This window comes from Eurosta solidaginis, chromosome 4 (genome assembly GCF_040869045.1).
Source record: "Eurosta solidaginis isolate ZX-2024a chromosome 4, ASM4086904v1, whole genome shotgun sequence".
In the NCBI taxonomy this organism is placed as follows: Eukaryota; Metazoa; Arthropoda; class Insecta; order Diptera; family Tephritidae; genus Eurosta; species Eurosta solidaginis.
Window position 1 is genome coordinate 98,631,043 of NC_090322.1, and position 21,386 is coordinate 98,652,428.

At 37.8% G+C, this 21,386-nt stretch overlaps 1 protein-coding gene across 10 annotated transcripts in view; it reads right to left on the reverse strand.

The window, feature by feature from the left end:
• PGAP1 (GPI inositol-deacylase) overlaps window positions 1–21,386 on the reverse strand; it is a 1,928,961-nt gene that overhangs the window by 1,180,933 nt on the left and 726,642 nt on the right. For all 10 annotated transcript variants that reach the window (XM_067782303.1, XM_067782299.1, XM_067782305.1 and 7 more), the window contains one exon: window positions 3,466–3,554. In XM_067782303.1, coding sequence (XP_067638404.1) covers window positions 3,466–3,554 — 89 coding nt within the window. The remainder of the gene's footprint in view (window positions 1–3,465; window positions 3,555–21,386) is intronic.

The following is a 21,386-nucleotide window of genomic DNA, read 5'->3' on the forward strand; positions in this document are numbered from 1 at the left end:
CTCGAAAAGGCGTCCACATATAGAACTAAGGCCCACGCCCTCTTAAAATACTCATTAACACCTTTCATTTGATACTCATATCGTACAAACAAATTCTAGAGTCACCCCTGATCCATCTTTATGACGATATCTCGAAACGGCGTCCATCTATAGAACTTAGGCCCACGCCCTTTTAAAATACTCATTAATACCTTTCATTTGATACCCATATCGTACAAAATAAATTCTAGAGTCACCCCTGGTCCACCTTTATGGCGATATCTCGAAACGGCGTCCATCTATAGAACTTAGGCCCACGCCCTTTTAAAATACTCATTAATACCTTTCATTTGATACCCATATCGTACAAAATAAATTCTAGAGTCACCCCTGGTCCACCTTTATGGCGATATCCCTAAATGACGTCCATCTATAGAACTATGGTCCACTTCCTCTTAAAATACTCTTTAATACCTTCCATTTGATACACATGTCATACAAGCACATTCCAGGGTTACCCTAGGTTCTTTTTACAACATGGTGATTTTTCCTTACTTTGTCTCCACAACTCTCAACTGAGTATGTAATGTTCGGTTACACCCGAACTTAGCCTTCCTTACTTGTTTTCTCTAATATCAATAACAAAACAATTGTATAAAGCAATATGAGCAAGTCTCGCTAATTAAATACAGATGAAAACTAACTACCTAAATATTACCTAAATTAACTTTAAACTTAAATTAATTAACTGCTTTTTTATTTATTGTCACAAATTTCTTTTTTGAACACGATCTTGTCTGCATGCGCGGACGCTCAAAGCCCAAGGTGTTAATATATTATTGCTGTGCATTTTTCTTGTCCTATACTTTCAGTTTCCTACGACGACTTTGGTACCAAACGGGTAGAGAGGTATTCTTATACCAATATTAAATATATACACACACAATATACATATATTTCTTTTTTTCTTTAGTACACATGGATGTACATAAAGAGTTAAAGAGTTTGGAGCTGTATGCATATGGATGTGTGGAACAAGTGCCAGGGAAAATAACTAAATAGGCATTAGGCGGTATCAAGTTTCTTGGAAAATAAAAATAATGCAAATAAAAGGATTGTTGATACAAAAACTAATGAAATTAAGAAGTTAGAAAATATAAATAATTTAGAATTTAATAAATTAGAATAATAAGATTGTAGATACAAAATTAAATATATGCAGTCAAAAGTTGGCAAATGTTATTAATTTTGAGTCTAAATGCAGAGTTTATTTGTTTATTTTCAAAAGAAAGGACTGGTTATTTCTCCTGATTTCTTTCTCTCATGCAGTTTTTCACGCACCCACACCTAGGCATGAACCTTTGTTTTTTGCTATACTTATAATTGCGGGAAGGAGATGTGGAAAGAACCGTGCCTCAAAGCCGTGGTAGAACAGAAACACGAAACTCTTACTTACGCGCTTCTGTCTTGCTATGGAATTATCGGATTCCCGAGGGAAAAATATATTAGGGACTTCAACCCGTTTTTGTCATTCTCATTTATAAGTACCTTAAACACAAACCAAAATAAAACAAAGTATGAAAGTCTTAAAAGAGGTGCGTGACAAAATGGGTGCACGACAAAAGCAAGCAAATTTAAAAAATGAGAGTGTTAGTTAACTAAGACTTTTAGATAAATAATAGATAATTAGAATCTTTAGGCGATACATAACAGGTATATCGTTCATTCATTCGTGTTTGTGCGGATGTTGCCTTTGTGACTAGTCGAAGGTGAGATGAGGCAGTTGAGGGAGTGATGGACAGGAACTAAAGACTTAGATACGGACGCTAGTCAGAAAATAGGGAACTCCACTCGGTCGACGGAGCCATAGTGGAGTTGAAGGCCGTTCAAAACTTTTGTACATGATGGGTGGGAAGGCTCCACACCTGATATGGACTGTTTTTACTTTTCCTGTTTTCTTTCTCTCATCCACATTTGAACGCACTCATATCCAGGGATGCTTCTATTGCTATATAGCATAAGAACCGCCAAAGCCGACTGAGATAGAAAAAAACGGGAATCCGAAAAATACATAGCAGGATAAAAGCGCGAAAGTAAGAGTTCCGTGTTTCTGTTCTACCACGGGAGTACTACCATGCCAAGTTGCCACCTCTCCTCTTCCGGAACAAGCAGTTACGTAGCAATAGGGACTAAGAGTCTGTTTCCCTGACCGGTGTCAACACCTACCAAAAACTTGAAAGAGATTCTCAGACACTGTGGAATGTACAGTTTACATCTTTCATGGGTTCGTTAAAAGGACAAAAAGTTGATTAATTGAAAATAGTTTCATCGGCGTTCTTCTTTTGCAAATTAAAAATCATTTGCCTCAAACATATTACGAAAATTTATAGACTATAGTGTAGTTTTATTTATCATGTATCCCTTTTGAATTAGAACACAGATAGCATCTGCTAACTATGTTTTTTATTTTTTATGAAATCGGAGGAAAAATTAAAATATTTTTATCTGTTATGTCTTCTACGAAAAAAATTAATAAAATGCATGGAAAGTTGCTTTTTATCTTAGCCTTAAACATTTTTATTTAGCCTTTTTTAGCTTTTTATTTTTGTCAATCTAGCCCTTTTTCTGAAAAAGTTATGGCAACACTGGAATTAAATTTTTACATTAGCAATATTTTAGAAATTAATGAAAAAGAGATGTGGCAAGAACCGCGCCTCAAAGCCGACTAGTCGACTGAGATACAAAAAAACGGGAATCCGAAAAATCCATAACAGGATAAAAGCGCGAAAGTAAGAGTTCCGTGTTTCTGTTCTACCACGGGAGTACTATCATGCCAAGCCGCCACCACTCCTCTTCCGGAACAGGCAGTTACGTAGCAATGCGGACTAAGAGTCTGTTTCCCTGACCGGTGTAAACACCTACCAAAAACTTGAAAGAGATTCTCAGACACTGTGGAATATACAGTTTACATCTTTCATGGGTTCGTTAAAAGGACAAAAAGTTGATTTATTGAAAATAGTTTTATCGGCGTTCTTCTTTTGCAAATTAAAAATCATTTGCCTCAAATATATTACGAAAACTTATAGACTATAGTGTAGTTTTATTTATCATGTATCCCTTTTGAATTAGAACAAAGATAGCAAAATTTCCAATAATTATTTTTTTCAAACGTTATTGCATTGGAATTTTCAATACACATTGAAAGACTGACTTTTCCCTTAAAAATTCACATATACTGAAACACTTTGTTAAAAATCCAACCTCCAATGCTGTGGAAAAATGTTAAATTTGGTCTTGATTATTTAAATAAATCATTTTATTAATGTACATTTTTTCACGTTAAATGGTGATTTATGTTGGCGTGGGATGTTTCTTTTCGAGGTATCCTGTTTTTTAAAGGCACCGTATTTTTTATTCTCAATCTAACAATGCGGGTAGGATGAACAAACTAATAGTTTTTACTGGATAGAATACTTTCTTGCTTACCAAAACATGCTTTTGTTCAAGTTAGATTCAACCGCACATCCAAACAAAAAGTCGCCATGGCCGAATTGAATAGTTTCAATATATAATTTCTAGAAAGAGATCAAGAGATGTAACTTGAAAGAACCGAAACTTTAATAAAATAAGTCTATAAAGTTAGATAAGGAAGCAAATAAAAAAAAGTAGTGTTCCCACATACATATCGTTTGTAAGATTACCTTAATAAAAACTTATTGGACATCTTCGCGGTGAAAACAATACTCCCGCGCTTAAAAGATATTTATTTATTTTTCAGATTTTTTTCGTGTGTTCCTATTGACAAATTTGGCGACCTGTACTTATTGTACGTTAAGTTATTATTTATTAGTTTTCAGATTTTTTTTGCGTTATCTTATTTACGGTATTGTAATTATTCAGTCAGTACTAACGTGGGTCGATTTGTATGGACGAAAGTTAACCGATATCGCGCCATCGATTTTTCGATAGGATTTGGGATCAGGAAAAAAGTCCCACTACGCATACCCAAAAGATTAATTTCGAGCCTGCGAAATTTCATTTTTTTTTTAACTTTTTTTCGACTTTGATTTTTAAGGTTTTTTTCATGACCTACTAAAAAAATGTTCATATTTATACCGTGTCCGAACCAAAAATGTCCGGTAAAAACGTTGGCGAAACAGTTTTTTGATAAAAAAAAAAAACAAACAAAATGAAAATTTTACAATCAACTGAAAATTTTTTTAGTAGGTCATGAAAAAAACCTTAAAAATCAAAGTCAAAAAAATAAAATTTCGCAGGGTCAAAAATTGTTTTTTTTTTTTGTGGTATATGTTGTGGACCTCTTTTTCCTGAGCCCAAATCCTATCGAAAAATCTATGGCGCGATATCGGTTAATAAATGGACCCAGTCTAATCAGTACATTTTGTTTTTATAGGAAATTTACAACAAAATGCAAAGTCTTGATTCTGGGGAAGAAAAGATAATACAGTGCTACAAAAAAACCAAAAGTGAAAATACCTGGGAAGTCATACCATTTTTCTAGTATATCCCCAAGACTTAACAATGACGGCATACAAAGTTTTCGCTGGACACCTCGTAAATCGTGAATTACGGGCAAAAAACCGGTTTTTCTTGCCTTTGGACCCTAGCGAGCCTCTTCTATGTTAGCTGTAACCCGATTTTCTGTTTCCCTCCGGATCGTATAAGAAGAGAATTAGACCTTTCCACCGATATATACATATTTTTTTATTAATTGGTTTTTTCACTATGTAGCATGATACAGTATACCGTTACGCCAATGCATTTTTACTGACTCAAATAACTACTTGAGTTCATTTGCATTGACAAAACCATTCAATATATCGGTCAACGAACTTATGTATGAATCATACATTGAGTTCATTTGCACTTACCAAACCATTCAATATATCGGTCAACCAACTTATGCATGAATCACAGTAACGGTATGTGAGTCACTACACATTATGCTGACTAACCATTATTTATTATGAAACTATGTACATTGTAGTATGTAAGCATTGATGTAAGTACATATGTGTAAGTTAAGAACTTTTGTATAAATATTTATTCAATAAAGAAGGAATATCATTCTGACGCTAAACTTCAGCGCTTCAGTTTTATTATTATTCGAAAATATTACATGGCGATCCTGCCAGACTAGATTTGAAATTGGCAAAACTGCTAAAAAATCTAGTTGGAGGAAGATCCTGCCAGTTGGACCCTTAAAACACAAAATTTGCCTAACAAGCGAAAAATTGTTTGAAGGATCTTACTGGAAAAGATCCTGCCAAGGTCTTTTTATTTAAAATTATTTTAAAAAGTATAAAGAGTAATGGCAACAAACGGGTTCGAAGCTAGAGGATATTCTGGTATAAACAAATCCCACAAAAACATTGGAAACCAGAAGAAACTTGATGAACTTTTAACAACCAAAAAAGATTTGATGGACTTTTAACAACCAGAAAAGATTTGATGGGCTTTCAACAACCAGAAGAGATTTGATAGACTTTCAACAACCAGAAGAGATTTGATGGGCTTGCAACAAAGTAACAGCAACAGCACTTAGCAGCATAGCGAAGTGGAATACAAAATTGGCCAATAGACTAGCAGCAAAAAGGAAAGCAATTAGCAGCATAGAGAAATGGAAAATTGGCCATTAGCCTGGCAGCAAAAGAAAGAAGATTCAAGAACGACTGGCGGCTGTTAGCTTTAAATAAGTATATGTATATTTAAGATTAGAATCAATTGAGCGGCCTTATGGACGCTAAACCATTAGCAAAAACGAAAGTTTTTGCTCAGGAATTTTTTTAATATGGTAAGATGAAAAAAAAATTTTTTTCAAAAGTTCGATGTCAGCCTTGAAAATGGCACAAACTAAATCCAAACATAGAGAAAAAATTGAAGCCCAATGTGGCGTAGAAAAAAAAATAACAATAGCATAAAATTTAATTTTAAACAATACTTTGTAAAGTAAATTCAAAAAAAAAAATAAAATAAATTTCAATGGGGAAAAAATTCGCACTGCCAGTTTCTAGGAAAACGTTTTCACCCATACACCTGATCGCTGACATTGAACAAGGCATTCAAAGGATTGAAGATGAGAGACAAAAAGACGCACTGAGATGCACTGTGGCTACAAAAATAAATACCTACAAGAACAAACTCCATAACACTCCGAAAGATAAGCTTATATTGAAGGTTTTTGAGGACACTAAGAACTTCGTGAAACAACATAAAGACAATATAATAATTACAACCGCAGACAAAGGACACAAAACAGTACTAATGTACAAGGTAGACTATAAACAAAAAATGGAACAACTACTAAGCGACAAAAACACATCATAAATGACATTTACAAGCAGAGAAACATATCTTTAAAATTTAAGAAGCAACTTACTTGCACTGCGGCTACAGCGCCAAGATTGTATGGACTACCCAAGATCCATAAAGAACAAACTCCACTTAGACCGATTTCATCTTCTGTAGGTGTACCATGATACAAACTTTCAAAACACATTGGACAGACCTTAAAAAACATAATATGTGGTACCCTCAATGTCAAAAATTCCCTCCAATTAAAACACAACCTCCAAGAAGTTAACATAGCGGAAGATGAAATTCTAATATCGTTTGATGTAGTTTCCCTCTTCACAAACATTCCCATACTATTAGCCATTCGAACAATAATGAGAAAATGGGAAAAACTAAAGGAACACACTACTTTATCAAATAAACAGTTCCAAACTTGCCTCGAATTCTGCTTGAGGGACAACAATTATTTCACATACGACGGCAAATTTTACCAACAAGTATACGGAATGCCTATGGGAAACCCCCTATCACCTACAGTAGCAGATATAGTGCTAGACAAAATACTTGACGACAGCATCACCGAGCTCAAATCCAGGGATATATATATCAAATACATAAATAAGTATGTAGACGATATATTTGCAATAATTAAAACAAAGGACGTGGAAGAAATTTTAAAAACTTTTAACGCACAACACCCAAAAATCCAATTCACGGTAGAAAAAGAGAAAGAAAATAAATTGGCCTTCCTAGATATGGAAATAATAAAATCGGATAAAAAGTTGAAAACGAATTGGTATGCAAAAGCTGTAGCATTGTCGCGAATAATTAACTATCATTCTAATCAACCATGGATACAAAAAAGAAACACGGCAATCAACTTTATAAAGAAAGTACGCGATTTAAGTGATCAGGAGTTCATAACTGAAAACAACCGAAAAATTAAAAATATTTTATACAAAACTGCGTACCCTAATAAATTAATAGACACATGGCTGGCAACAATAAAAACAATCAGCACTAACAATGTAACCAACAAAGCAAATTTGAATAATGAAAACAATAAGAGACTATATACAGGTGTAACATACATACCAGGACTAACGGACAACAAATCAATGGAAAATTTTATGCGAAACAACAACATAACATTAGCACATAAACCAAACCAAACACTAAATAAAATATTTACACAAACAAAAGACAAAATTAACAAGGAACAACAACACGATGTAGTCTACGAAATAAAATGCAACGGAAAGGAAGGAGAAGTGTGCGAAAAAGTTTATATTGGTACAACGAAGAGATCATTGGGCATCCGAATTAGTGAGCACAAATCAGATGCGAAAAATATGAAAACGACTACTGCTATTGCTGAGCACCTAACCAACAAATGCCATACAGCGGACTTCGATAATGTTAAGATTTTAGATATAGAGAGGAGAGAGAGGACGCGACTAACACTCGAAGGGTTACGCATACAACAAAAAATAGAGAAGACGGTAAACTTCAAAGAAGACGTAAATAATATAAACGGCGCATACACAACTGCCATCAAATGCAATGGACGAGGCAATGGACGCAGTCGAAAATTTTAATTGTGCTAGTTTGTATATATATGTATGTTGTTGAATGAACGTTTTTGTTAATAAATGTTACATGTAAAAAGGAAACATTTTATGTTAAAGGTAAACGTTTTATGTTAAATGTTACGTCTAAAGACTAAATTGCAGTTCAAATGTTATTGTATTATGTTAAATTTAAGTGAACTGTTGGAAAATATGTTATTGCTTGATGTTAGTTATTAATAACTTTTTAATGTTTGTTTTTTCGTTTTATGTGTTATTAGAATAAACCAGACTCCCTGATGAAGATGTTATAAAAAACATCGAAACGCGTAGGAGAATAAGAAAAAACAAAAGTTTTTGTCTTTTTATTTATCGGCCGAAAAGCTCCTTTTGGAAAAATTAATAAAAACTATACTCTGGCCCAAAATCACTAATAATAAAATAAATTTCCATTTTAAGAAAAATAGAAATGTCAAAAATATTAAATTTTAAAATTTTTTTTAAAAATCAAAATTTTAGAAACAAATTTTTCTATAATGTTAATGAAATAAAGAAAAATAAATCAGAAAATGGCATAAAAATTAATTTTAAAATATTATGTAAAATTTTTAAATTGAACAAATTTTGCCCTTAAAAACAAAATAGCGTAAGCTAAATAAACAAGTAAAATGGAATGCATAGGATAAAGAATAAAATCAAAAATTGTATTAAAAATTAAATTTACTCCCTTTCTCACAGAAGCAGAAAATTATAGGAAAATTTTGACATGGCTTTGTGGACAAAGATAGCACACGGCATTATGATAGCCATAGCTGCATAGCTGGCTACGAGGTAGGAAAAGGAAACTCTGAAACATCAGAGAACAGGATAGCAAAATATGAATCACCAGCCGAGGTAAAAACAAAAAAACCCCCAAACATTCCAGATGTTTGGCTAGCAGTTCTAATCTGCGTAATCGGGCTATTGACCATTGCAATAGCCATGATAATCAAAAACTATATGAAATTCAAATACAGGCAATTGAATAGCGTGCAACAGCGCGTATACATTCTTTTTTGTTTTGGCCAAATTTCCAAACCCAAAGCTGAGGAAGAGCAATAGACAATTAAAAATAAACCTTTAAACAGTAGCCCTCAAAATGTCGCAAACGACATTAAAGGCAGCTTCATTAATGGCAAAACCAATAATTTGCATACCTCACAGTAGTAGTTTCCATGGAAGTCATCAAGATAATATCCCTGAAGGCTGTCAAAGGAAAAAGATTTATAAAACAGCGGACATATGCAAAAAAAATATACAAAGATTTTACAACCAGCCAATATTAACAGCAAAAATGAAGAAAAGTCACAAAGAGAACAGATACATATATAAAGCGCTATATAAATTTACGATTCTGTCTTGGTGGCCGCCGCAGAAATTGCAGGACAAATAAGATCAAAGATGTTGCTGGAAAATTGAAAAATAGGGAAAATAAGAAAAATAAATTAAAAGGTAGCAGAACGTTTGCATCCATTGTACCTTCCATCTACCAATTAGCTGAACTCCTTCTACTACTATAAATCACCTTGCTCTTCCATCAATTACAGCTCTTTAATTGTCTATGCAGTTAGTTAAAAAATTTCATATTCAGCACGTTTAAAAACAAAAAAAAAAAAAAAACTATTAAAAAATTGTTTAATAAGAATAATAATGAAAAGGAAAGGAAATGTAAACCATTTTTATATTCAGTTGAGCAGAGCTCACAGAGCATATTAAGTTTGATTGGATAACGGTTGGTTGTACAGGTATAAATGAATCGAGATAGATATAGACTTCCATATATCAAAATCATCAGGATCGAAAAAAAATTTTATTGAGCCATGTCCGTCCGTCCGTCCGTCCGTCCGTCCGTTAACAAGATAACTTGAGTAAATTCTGAGGTATCTTGATGAAATTTGGCATGGAGGTTCCTGAACACTCATCTCAGATCGCTATTTAAAATGAACAATATCGGACTATAACCGCGCCCACTTTTTCGATATAGAAAATTTCGAAAAACCGAAAAAGTGCAATAATTCCTTACCAAAGACAGATAAAGCGATGAAATTTGGTAGGTGAGTTGAACTTATGACGCAGAATAGAAAATTAGTAAAATTTTGGACAATGGGCGTGGCACCGCCCACTTTTAAAAGAAGGTAATTTAAAATTTTTGCAAGCTGTAATTTGGCAGTCGGTGAAGATATCATGATTAAATTTGGCAGGAATGTTACTCCTATTACTATATGCACGCTTAATAAAAATTAGCAAAATCGGAGAAGGACCACGCCCACTTAAAAAAAAAATTTTTTTAAAGTAAAATTTTAACAAAAAATTTAATATCTTTACAGTATATAAGTAAATTATGTCAACATTCAACTCCAGTAATGATATGGTGCAACAAAATACAAAAATAAAAGAAAATTTCAAAATGGACGTGGCTCCGCCCTTTTTCATTTAATTTGTCTAGGATACTTTTAATGCCATAAGTTGAACAAAAATTTACCAATCCTTTTGAAATTTGATAAGGGCATAGATTTTCTGACGTTAACTGTTTTCTGTGAAATCGGTTGAAGCCACGCCCAGTTTTTATACACCGTCGTCCGTCTGTCCTTCCGCATGGCCGTTAACACGATAACTAGAGCAAAAATCGACATATCTTTACTGAACTTACAATTTCACGTACTTATCTGAACGCACTTTATCTTGGTATAAAAAATGAACAAAATCCGACTATGACCACGCCCACTTTTTCGATATCGAAAATTACGAAAAATGAAAAAAATGCCATAATTCTATACCAAATACGAAAAAAGGGATGAAGCATGGTGATTGGATTGGTTTTTTGACGCGAAATATAACTTTAGAAAAAACTTTGTAAAATGGTTGTGACACCTACCATATTAAGTAGAAAAAAATTAAAAAGTTCTGCAGGGCGAAATAAAAAAACCCTTGAAATCTTGGCAGGTATTACATATATAAATAAATTAGCGGTATCCAACAGATGATGTTCTGGGTCACCCTGGTCCACATTTTGGTCGATATCTGGAAAACGCCTTCACATATACAACTACCACCACTCCCTTTTAAAACTCTCATTAATACCTTTAATTGGATACCAATATCGTACAAACACATTCTAGAGTCACCCCTGGTCCACCTTTATGGCGATATCTCGAAAAGGCGTCCACCTATAGAACTAAGCCCCACGCCCTTTTAAAATACTCATTAACACCTTTCATTTGATACCCATATCGTACAAACATATCCTAGAGTCACCCCTGGTCCACCTTTATGGCGATATCTCGAAAAGGCGACCACCTATAGAACTAAGGCCCACTCCCTTTTAAAATACTCATTAACACTTTTCATTTGATACCCATATCGTACAAACAAAGTCTAGAGTCACCCCTGGTCCACCTTTATTGCGATACCTCGAAAAGGCGTTCACCTATAGAACTGGGGCCCACTCCCTTTTAAAATACTCATTAACACCTTTCGTTTGATACCCATATTGTACAAACGTATTCTAGAGTCACCCCTGGTCCACCTTTATGGCGATACCTCGAAAAGGCGACCACCTATACAACTACCACCACTCCCTTTTAAAACCCTCATTAATACCTTTAATTTGATACCCATATCGTACAAACACATTCTAGAGTCACCCCTGGAACACCTTTATGGCGATATTTCGAAACGGCGTCCACCTATAGAGCTAAGGCCCACTCCCTTTTAAAATACTCATTAACACCTTTCGGTTGATACCCATATTGTACAAACGCATTCTAGAGTCACCCCTGGTCCACCTTTATGGCGATATCTCGAAAAAGCGACCACCTATACAACTACCACCACTCCCTTTTAAAGCCCTCATTAATACCTTTAATTTGATACCCATATCGTACAAACAAATTCTAGGGTCACCGCTGGTCCACATTTATGGAGATATCTCGAAACGGCGTCCACCTATGGAACTAAGGATTACTCCATTTTAAAATACTGTGACGAATATGAGTGACACCAGGTGATACTCACATCCCTAGTCTGATGCTAAGTAAATGAAATCACAACAACAATAAAGCAGACAGTCACTTGTATCTACATAAACGAATAAAATATTATGTCTACACATATGTACGTACACGCAGCAGAGAAGAGATGCTCCCAAAAGTATGCAATTGTAAGTGTCGCTCACAAATACACGCATATGAGAAGCTATATACGTGCATCTGTAGTTATAATTATATGGCGGCAACTAAGTAAATTCTGGAAGCGCCTAGAAATGCCACGAGGAAATCAAAGAGTATAAAAGCACCAGCGGTAGAGGCGCTATAATCAGTTTCGATTAAGACGATATCTAGCAAGCAATAGCAGTATTATTTTGAAAGTCAGCTATCAGTTTGGTTATTAAGCCAGCTAATTGCAAAGTATAAGTGTTATTGTGAAGTACTTTAATAAAGACCATTTTTCCATTATTCAATATTCGAGTTATTTATTCAACAGTTTAGTGATACGAACTTAGCAAAAAGGCAAATAAGAGGATTTGCAAGCAAATTCGTTACAATTGGTGTTAGAAGAGGAATTGTTGAATAAATTCCAGAGGACAACAAGGACATGGCAAAGTTAAGTGAATTGCAGATCCCGCAACTGAAGAAGGGGTTGGAGAACCGTGGATTGAATACAACCGGCATTAGACTCGAACTTCAGGCACGACTACGAGAGGCAATGGAATTAGAAGGAATTGATGTGGAAGAGTATGTGTTTCATCTTGATGGCGAGGAGACAACAAAAATTGAAGAGAAAAACGAAACATCGCAGAGAATTAGCAGCACGGACTTGAACATGATATTGGCTGCAATAACTGCTCAAACATCGACAGTAACATCCAAGATGGAAGCGCAAGAGGCACGTATAACAGAAATGTCATCACAAATATCCACAAATATGGCATCCCAACTGGAATCGCAAGAGACACGCATAACATCCAAGATAGAAACTCAACTGGAAGAGCAGAAGACATATATGGCATCCCAGCTGGAATCAAATGAGGCACGTATTTCAGAAATGTCGACACAGATTACATCAAAGATGGAAACACAACTGAAAGAGCAAGAGGCACGTATGTATATCATCAAAACTCGAAGCGCGTATGGACGAGAAAATAACGCAGTTTGAACAAAAATTCGAGGCAGAGGTGGATGCGTTGAGAGGTCGTATACAGCAATTGCAACTTAATCGGCCGGCTGCTTCAGCGAGTAATACGAAGATAAAAACTCCATCCTTTGACGGTTCTGTTCCTTTCCAGGTGTTCAAGCTACAGTTTGAGAAGACCGCAGCAGTGAACAACTGGAATGCGGAAGATAAAGTTGCTGCACTGTTCGTGGCATTGAACGGGCCAGCAGCGGAAATCCTACAGACGATTCCCGAAGGAGAGCGGAACAATTATGAAGCATTGATGGCTGCTGTAGAACGACGTTATGGAAGCGAGCATAGAAAACAGATATTCCAAATTGAGTTGCAAAACCGCTACCAAAAAGCAAGTGAGACATTGCAGGAGTTTGCTTCAGATATTGAAAGATTGGCTCATCTTGCAAATGCGGACGCACCCGTGGAATACACTGAAAGGGTAAAAATCCAGAGTTTCATAAATGGCATACGAGATGTGGAAACGAAGCGGGTTACATATGCGAATCCAAAACTAACATTTGCTGAAACGGTATCGCATGCACTGACTCAGGAAACAGCCTCACTTTTGAGTAAGCCAGCATACAAAGCTCATCGCGTGGATGTGGAAAGGCCAGACTGGGTAGACGCAATTTTGGAAGCATTGAAGGGTACGCAGCAGAAGAATAATGATGCAGTCAAATGCTTTGAGTGTGGGAAGCCAGGGCATATTGCGCGTTATTGCAACACCAACCCTAACAGTTCCAACAATGTGGATGGTCGTAAACGCAGAGCAGAAGGTGATGAGCAAATCTCCAAGACCATTCAATCGTTAAACTAAATCGAGTCAGTCGCAAGGGGCGACAGCTGGCTCCCGCAATTGAATGCCCCATAATCTTTATCTCACAGATTGGAAGAAGATCGATACGGGTGCATCTCATTCCATAATTCGAGCGGATTTAGTCAACAAAAAGATAAGACCATTGCTTGGAGCAAGATTACGTACAGCCACGGGAGAGGACATCCAGGTAATTGGAGAAGTAGGATGTGAAGTAGCAATTGGGAACGTCACGGTACTACACGATTTTATAGTGGGAGATATTGTTGATGAAATCATAATTGGAGTGGACTTCTTAATCAACCAAGGCATCAAGATCGACATGCAAAGCAAGACGATGCGATATAAGAACATGGATGTACCACTTAACTTCGGCTACGAGAGAGGCTACAGCAGTATACGAGTACTGGTGGAAGAGAGTCAGCAAATACCACCAAAATCCGAAGCAGTCATCTGGACAAAGGTTGATGGAGATTGTGGGACAAACAAATTGTGGGTTGTCGAAGCAGCAAACAAATCAGCACCGAACATACTTGTAGGGAAAACCCTGGCTATGACAAAACAAGATGGACGTATTCCGGTAAGAGTACTCAATGAGTTCAAGTCACCACTCAAACTGACCAAAGGAGCTATTTTGGGAAGATGCCAAGAGGCTGAAGGAATTATTAACTGTGAACAGCTCCAGGAACACGTTTCATCTAGTAACACTGATCTTTCAAATGACATCACGGAATGGACGGAGGGGCTAGAGGAAGATTATCAGAGTAAGGCAAAGCAACTGCTCCTAAAGTACGCAAACATATTTGACCAGTATGGTTCCAAACCAGGCCGGACCAATGTTGTGAAACATCAAATTAACACTGGAGACGCGAGACCGATACGTCAAGCTCCATGTAGTTGTCCACTGGCGAAGCGGGAAGTGGTGAGTCAAATTATACAAGAAATGAGCGATAGCGGCGTCATCGAACCATCAGCTAGTCCCTGGAGCTCACCGGTAGTACTTGTAAAGAAGAAGGATGGAAAAATGAGGTTTTGCGTGGACTACCGGAAGTTGGATGACGTTACGAAAAAGGATAGCTACCCATTGCCAAGAATTGACGACACTCTGGACTCGCTCTCTGGTACGAAATGGTTTTCCACACTGGACTTGAAAAGCGGCTACTAACAAGTGGAGGTGAAGGAGGAAGCCAAAGAGAAAACAGCCTTCAGCGTCGCAGATGGTCTTTGGCAATTTACAGTAATGTCCTTTGGACTATGTAATGCACCAGCTGCTTTCGAGAGACTCATGGATCAGGTATTGAAAGGACTACATTGGAAAACATGCTTGGTGTACCTGGACGACATCATCGTATTGGGCAAGAACTTTGATGAACATCTTAAAAACTTAGATGAAGTTTTCCAGAGAATAGCTGGCGCTGGTCTGAAGTTAAGTCCCAAACAGTGTGCGCTGTTTAAAAAGGAAGTAAATTATTTGGGTCACAAGGTAACGACAGAAGGTATCCCTACAGCGAATGAAAAGATAGAGACAGTAAAGGATTTGCCAAGACCACAGAATCTGCATGAATTGAGAAGTTTCCTTGGGCTGTGCACATATTACCGCCGATTTGTACCAAATTTTGCCAGCATATCCCATAGTCTCCACGAGCTAACAAGAAAAAATAAAGCTTTTGAATGGAAGAAGGAGCAAGAAGTGTCTTTCTAAACATTGAAAGAGCGTTTGTGCACTGCCCCAATGTTGGCATATCCAATTCCAGGAGCAACGTTTATTCTAGATACATATGCGAGCGGATATGCTATAGGAGGCGTTTTATCACAACTGGTCGGTAGACAGGAGAAAGTAGTTGCATATTACAGCCGTTCGATTGGAAAACCAGAGAGGAACTACTGCGTTACGCGGAGAGAGCTGTTGGCATTGGTAGAGTGCAATCAACATTTTCACAAATACCTCTACGGCCAGCGATTCCGTATCAGGACAGATCACTCAGCTTTAAAATGGCTTCTGCAGTTCCGTAATCCGGAAGGACAATTGGCACGGTGGATCGAGCGACTGCAATCGATGGGTACTAATGGAAATGCCGATGCAATGTCACGAAGACCATATAGTTTGGAATGCAAGCACTCTTCAAAAGCCGAGGCTTGAGAAGACATTATAGATGTCCGGCTAATGACTATAACATGTGCAGATGAATGGGACAATTAAGAGCTAAGAAAGTGTCAGCTAGAAGATACAGATCTGTCATGTGTTATGCAAGGGCTCGAACGAAACGAAAGACCAAACAGAGAGGAGATGTCAGCAGAGAGTCCCATTGCGAAGTCATATTGGGCACAGTGGAACAGTTTAGAATTGATATCCGGTTGCCTTCATCCAGTATGGGAGAGTGAGGATGGTAAATGCAAGAAGAAACTGATAGTTGTTCCCAGAAAGAGGATTCCTGATATGATCAGCGAGCTGCATAATGGTCCAAGCGGAGGTCATCTTGGAATCACAAAGACGCTCGAGAAGATTAAACAGAGATTCTATTGGGTTGGTTGCGGTCAGACGGTCACCGAGTGGATTGCGAACTGCGAGGTTTCCAGCAGAGCAAAAGGGCCCAGAACCCGAAGTCATGGCCAGATGAAGCTATATAACTCAGGTGCGCCATTTGAAAGGATCGCTATGGATGTCGCTGGTCCATTTCCTACTAGCAACGGCGGAAACAAATATGTACTGGTAGTTATGAATTATTTCAGCAAATGGCCAGAGGTATACCCAATCCCAAATCAAGAAGCGGAAACGGTAGAAGAAGTGTTTCTAAACAACTGGGTTGCAAGGTATGGTGTACCAATGGAGTTACATTCTGATCAAGGCAGGAATTTCGAATCAGCTGTATTACAGGAAATGTGTAAATCATTGGGCATTCGAAAAACACGGACAACTGCATTGCATCCTCAATCCGATGGTATGGTAGAACGATTCAATAGAACATTGGAGGAGCACTTAAGGAAAGTAGTAGACAAGTACCATAAAGAGTGGGATACCCGCATACCATTATTCTTGATGCCTTACCGATCAGCCGTGCATGAGAAAACGGGCCAAACCCCTGCAAAAGTAATTTTTGGCAATGACCTTAGACTGCCAGCTGATTTGAAGTTTGGGATAGATGCCAATGCGGAGAGAAATGTTAAGAAATCCACTAGTGATTTGAAAGAAGAGCTGAGAGAGATACACGATCTTGTAAGGCAACGATCAAAAATTATGAGTGACAAGATGAAAGCGAGGTACGATAAAGCAATTAATACGGAAGGGTTTCAGGAAGGAGATTTGGTGCTGTTATACAACCCACAAAGAAAAAAAGGTTTGTCCCCGAAATTGCAGTGTAATTGGGAAGGCCCATACAAAGTTGTAAAACGGATCAACGATGTAGTGTACCGCATACAAACCATTGGCAAACCACGAACCAAAATGAAAGTGGTTCATTTGGAAAGGCTGGCAACGTTTGGATCGAGAGATTTGTCTGATCGGGACGATCAGACTTAGGTGGAGGGCAGTGTGACGAATATGAGTGACACCAGGTGACACTCACATCCCTAGTCTGATGCTAAGTAAATGAAGTCACAACAACAATAAAGCAGACAGTCACTTGTATCTACATAAACGAATAAAACATTATGTCTACACATACGTACGTACACGCAGCAGAGAAGAGATGCTCCCAAAAGTATGCAATTGTAATTGTTGAAGTATCGCTCACAAATACACGCATATGAGAAGCTATATACGTGCATCTGTCTGTAATTATAAATATATGGCGGCAACTAAGTAAATTCTGGAAGCGCCTGGAAGATGCCACGAGGAAATCAAAGAGTATAAAAGCACCAGCGGTAGAGGCGCTATAATCAGTTTCGATTAAGACGATATTAGCGAGCAATAGCAGTATTATTTTGAAATTCAGCTATCAGTTTGGTTATTAAGCCAGCTAATTGCAAAGTATAAGTGTTATGTGAAGTACTTTAATAAAGGTCATTTTTCCATTATTCAATATTGGAGTTATTTATTCAACAGTTTAGTGATACGAACTTAGCAAAAAGGCAAATTAAAGGATTTGCAAGCAAATTCGTTACAATACTCATTAACAGCTTTCATTTGATACCCATATCGTACAAACTAATTCTAGAGTCAACCCTGATCCACCTTTATGGCGATATCCCTAAATGGCGTCCACCTATAGGACTATGGCCCACTCCCTCATTAAATACCCTTAAAGCCTTTCATTTGATACACATGCCATACAAACACATTCCAGGGTTTCCCTCGGTTCATTTTCCTACATGGTTATTTTCCCTTATGTTGTCACCATAGCTCTCAACTGAGTATGTAATGTTCGACTGATGAGGTTGGCCATATCTGGGAAAACTGTCTAGCTGATCGTCGTATTTTTTGTTGTGGATGTGGTGCCCTTAATGTGTACAAACCCAATGTCCAACATGCGTTCGAAATTTTTCGGAAAACCGACGCACGGGTGCATCCAATCCCAGCCGGATGCCCCCGCAAGCATAAATAGTATACCTTTGCCTTTATTACAAAGGGAGCCTTTAACAAAAGACTCATCCACACATGGGGAAAATATTCCCGAAAATGTACCAATTCGATTTCGTCCTTGCGAGGAGCGTTTACAAAATTATTTGCAAGTGAGAGATCGAATCTTTAGCGATGTTAAACCCAAGATTTGTAAACGACATTTAAGACTGAAATCATTTTACGAAAATGTAAAAAGAAACCAACAGCTGTTAGTGTCAACAGTCTTTAGCAACCAAAGTGATTTGCGTAGCTACGCCGAGGTTTCCTTCCTTACATTTACCGAACTAGGTTTGTTAAATACTGGTGCAAATATTAGTTTATTGGCTCATCGCTTGCGTCCGAAGATTTTACGAGGTTTCCTGAATTCAGACGGTTGAAGTCACATGCCACAACCGCTGATGGGGGAAAACAGCATATCATAGGTATACTTGACGTTATTATGACCTATAAGACTCTACAGAAGCCAATTACACTATATGTTATACCATCTATCAAACAAGAACTCATTTTAGGACATGACTTTTGGAAAGCCTTCGAGCTTGCTCCAAATGTCATATGTTCCTTCGAACAATTCCCAGATTCCATTACATCTGACGAAGTCAACTTTTACCCATTGAGTCAACAACAAAGGCAGCAGCTAGAAGTTGTTAAGCATATGTTTCCCAGTGCTTCGGAAGGTTTAGGTCGCACTGCATGGATACAGCATGATATCGATGTAGGAAGTGTGAAGCCTATTAAACAGCGTTTTTATCCAGTAAGTCCAGCGGTGGAAAAGCTTCTTTATCAAGAAATTGACCGTATGTTGGAACTTGATGTGCTTGAACCTTCTGAAAGCGCGTGGAGTTCTCCAATGAGACTTGTTATTAAGCCTAACAAAGTTCGACTTTGCTTAGATGCTCGTAAGCTTAACGATGCTACCAAAAAGGATGCGTACCCATTACCTAGCATCGATGGTATTTTTTCTAGACTGCCTAAGGCAAACATAATTACCAAATTAGATTTAAAGGATGCGTATTGGCAAATAGAGCTCAGTCCCGAGTCTAAACATTTGACAACCTTTACGGTTCCGGGTCGTCCGCTATACCAATTTAAGGTAATGTCGTTCGGCCTTTGTAACGCGCCGTCGACCATGTGTAGATTGATGGACACAATCATTCCGCCAGACCTCCGACATTGTGTGTTCGGATATTTAGACGATTTATGTATTGTGTCCGAAGACTTTTCATCACATCAGGCTGAGCAGTTTCGTAAAGCCAATTTAACGCTCAACGTAGCTAAGAGTCAATTTTGCGTAACAAGCATTAACTATCTAGGATATATCATCGGCAGTGGAGGTATATGTACAGACCCTGAAAAGATAGCTTGCATCTTGAATTGTCCCGCGCCAAGAAATCTGAAACAGGTACGAGGATTTCTCGGTGTCTGCGGATGGTATCGTCGATTCATCCATAACTTCGCCGAACTTACTTATCCCATAACGGAAGTACTTTCGACGAAGACGAAGTTTGAATGGACATCCGAGGCGCAGCGAGCCATGGATCAGTTGAAACAAATATCGACCTCTGCCCCGGTCTTAACAAATCCCGATTTCGAGAAAAAGTTTTATTTACACTGTGATGCAAGCGATGTGGGTATCGGAGCTGTCCTAGTACAGTTGTCTGACGACAATGAAGAAAAACCTATCGCTTTCATGTCAAAAAAATTGAGCCGTGCCCAACGCAATTATAGCGTAACGAAGCGCGAGTGTCTGCCCGTAATACTTGCCATTGAGAAATTTAGGTGCTACTTAGAACTTCAGGAATTTGAGGTGGTGATGGCCCATTCTAGTCTTTTATGGCTGATGCGCCAACAAAACGTATCTGGTAGACTGGCACGGTGGATATTCAAGTTGCAACAATTTAAGTTTTCGATTTCCCATAGGAAAGGTAAAGAATATGTTGTTCCGGATGCTTTGTCCCGGCTAGAGGAAGACGAAATAGCCGAATTGGATATGGGACCTGTAATTGACCTCGAATCAAATGCTTTTGCCGACGATGCCTATGCAAAGCTTATAGTTAAATACCAAGAAAACAAAGAGAAGTTTCCTGATATAAAAATCGTAGACAAGTCTTTGTATATGCGCACAGAACATGCAATTGGTAATGAAGTTGAGGATAAGTATTCATGAAAATTATGGGTTCCCGAAAGGCTAAGGAGCGATGTGCTCAAACAGGCCCATGACAGTTGCAATTCATCTCAGGTGTACAGGAGACCATTGAGAAGTTGCGGCGTTATCTTTTTTGGCCTGGTTTAGTTAAAGATGTACGCGCTTATATAGCTCAGTGCGACAAGTGTAAGGAGAACAAAGCCACAAATATAACTCTTCGTCCACCCATGGGTTCTCATAGTCAGACGTGTAGACCGTTTCAACGGTTATATATTGACCTGCTTGGCCCGTATCCGCGCAGCAAGGCCGGCCATATAGGGATTCTAATCGTTTTAGACCATTTCAGCAAGTATCATTGGATACAACCCCTTAAAAAGTTTAGGTCTGCTGCCATCCAAGACTTTTTGTTAAAGAATATATTTCAAAGTTTTGGTGTGCCCGAAACTATAGTCAGTGATAATGGCACACAGTTTAAGTCTAACGACTTTAACGCCTTCCTGACAGAGCTTGGTATTCATCATTTGTATACTGCGTTGTACTCCCCTCAAAGTAATGCTGCAGAGCGGGTGAATCGCTCACTATTAGCCGCTATTCGGTCATACCTGAAGCATAATCAGACTGAGTGGGACGTACACCTGACTAGTATTTCATGTTCCTTACGATCATCATTGCATCAATCCCTAGGGTGTTCTCCATATAGAGCTTTATTCGGATTGGACATGATAACGCATGGATCAGATTATAAGTTATTGAAGGAGTTATCGCTGTTAGAAGAGCCAGTAGTGCCGATTGCGCGATCAC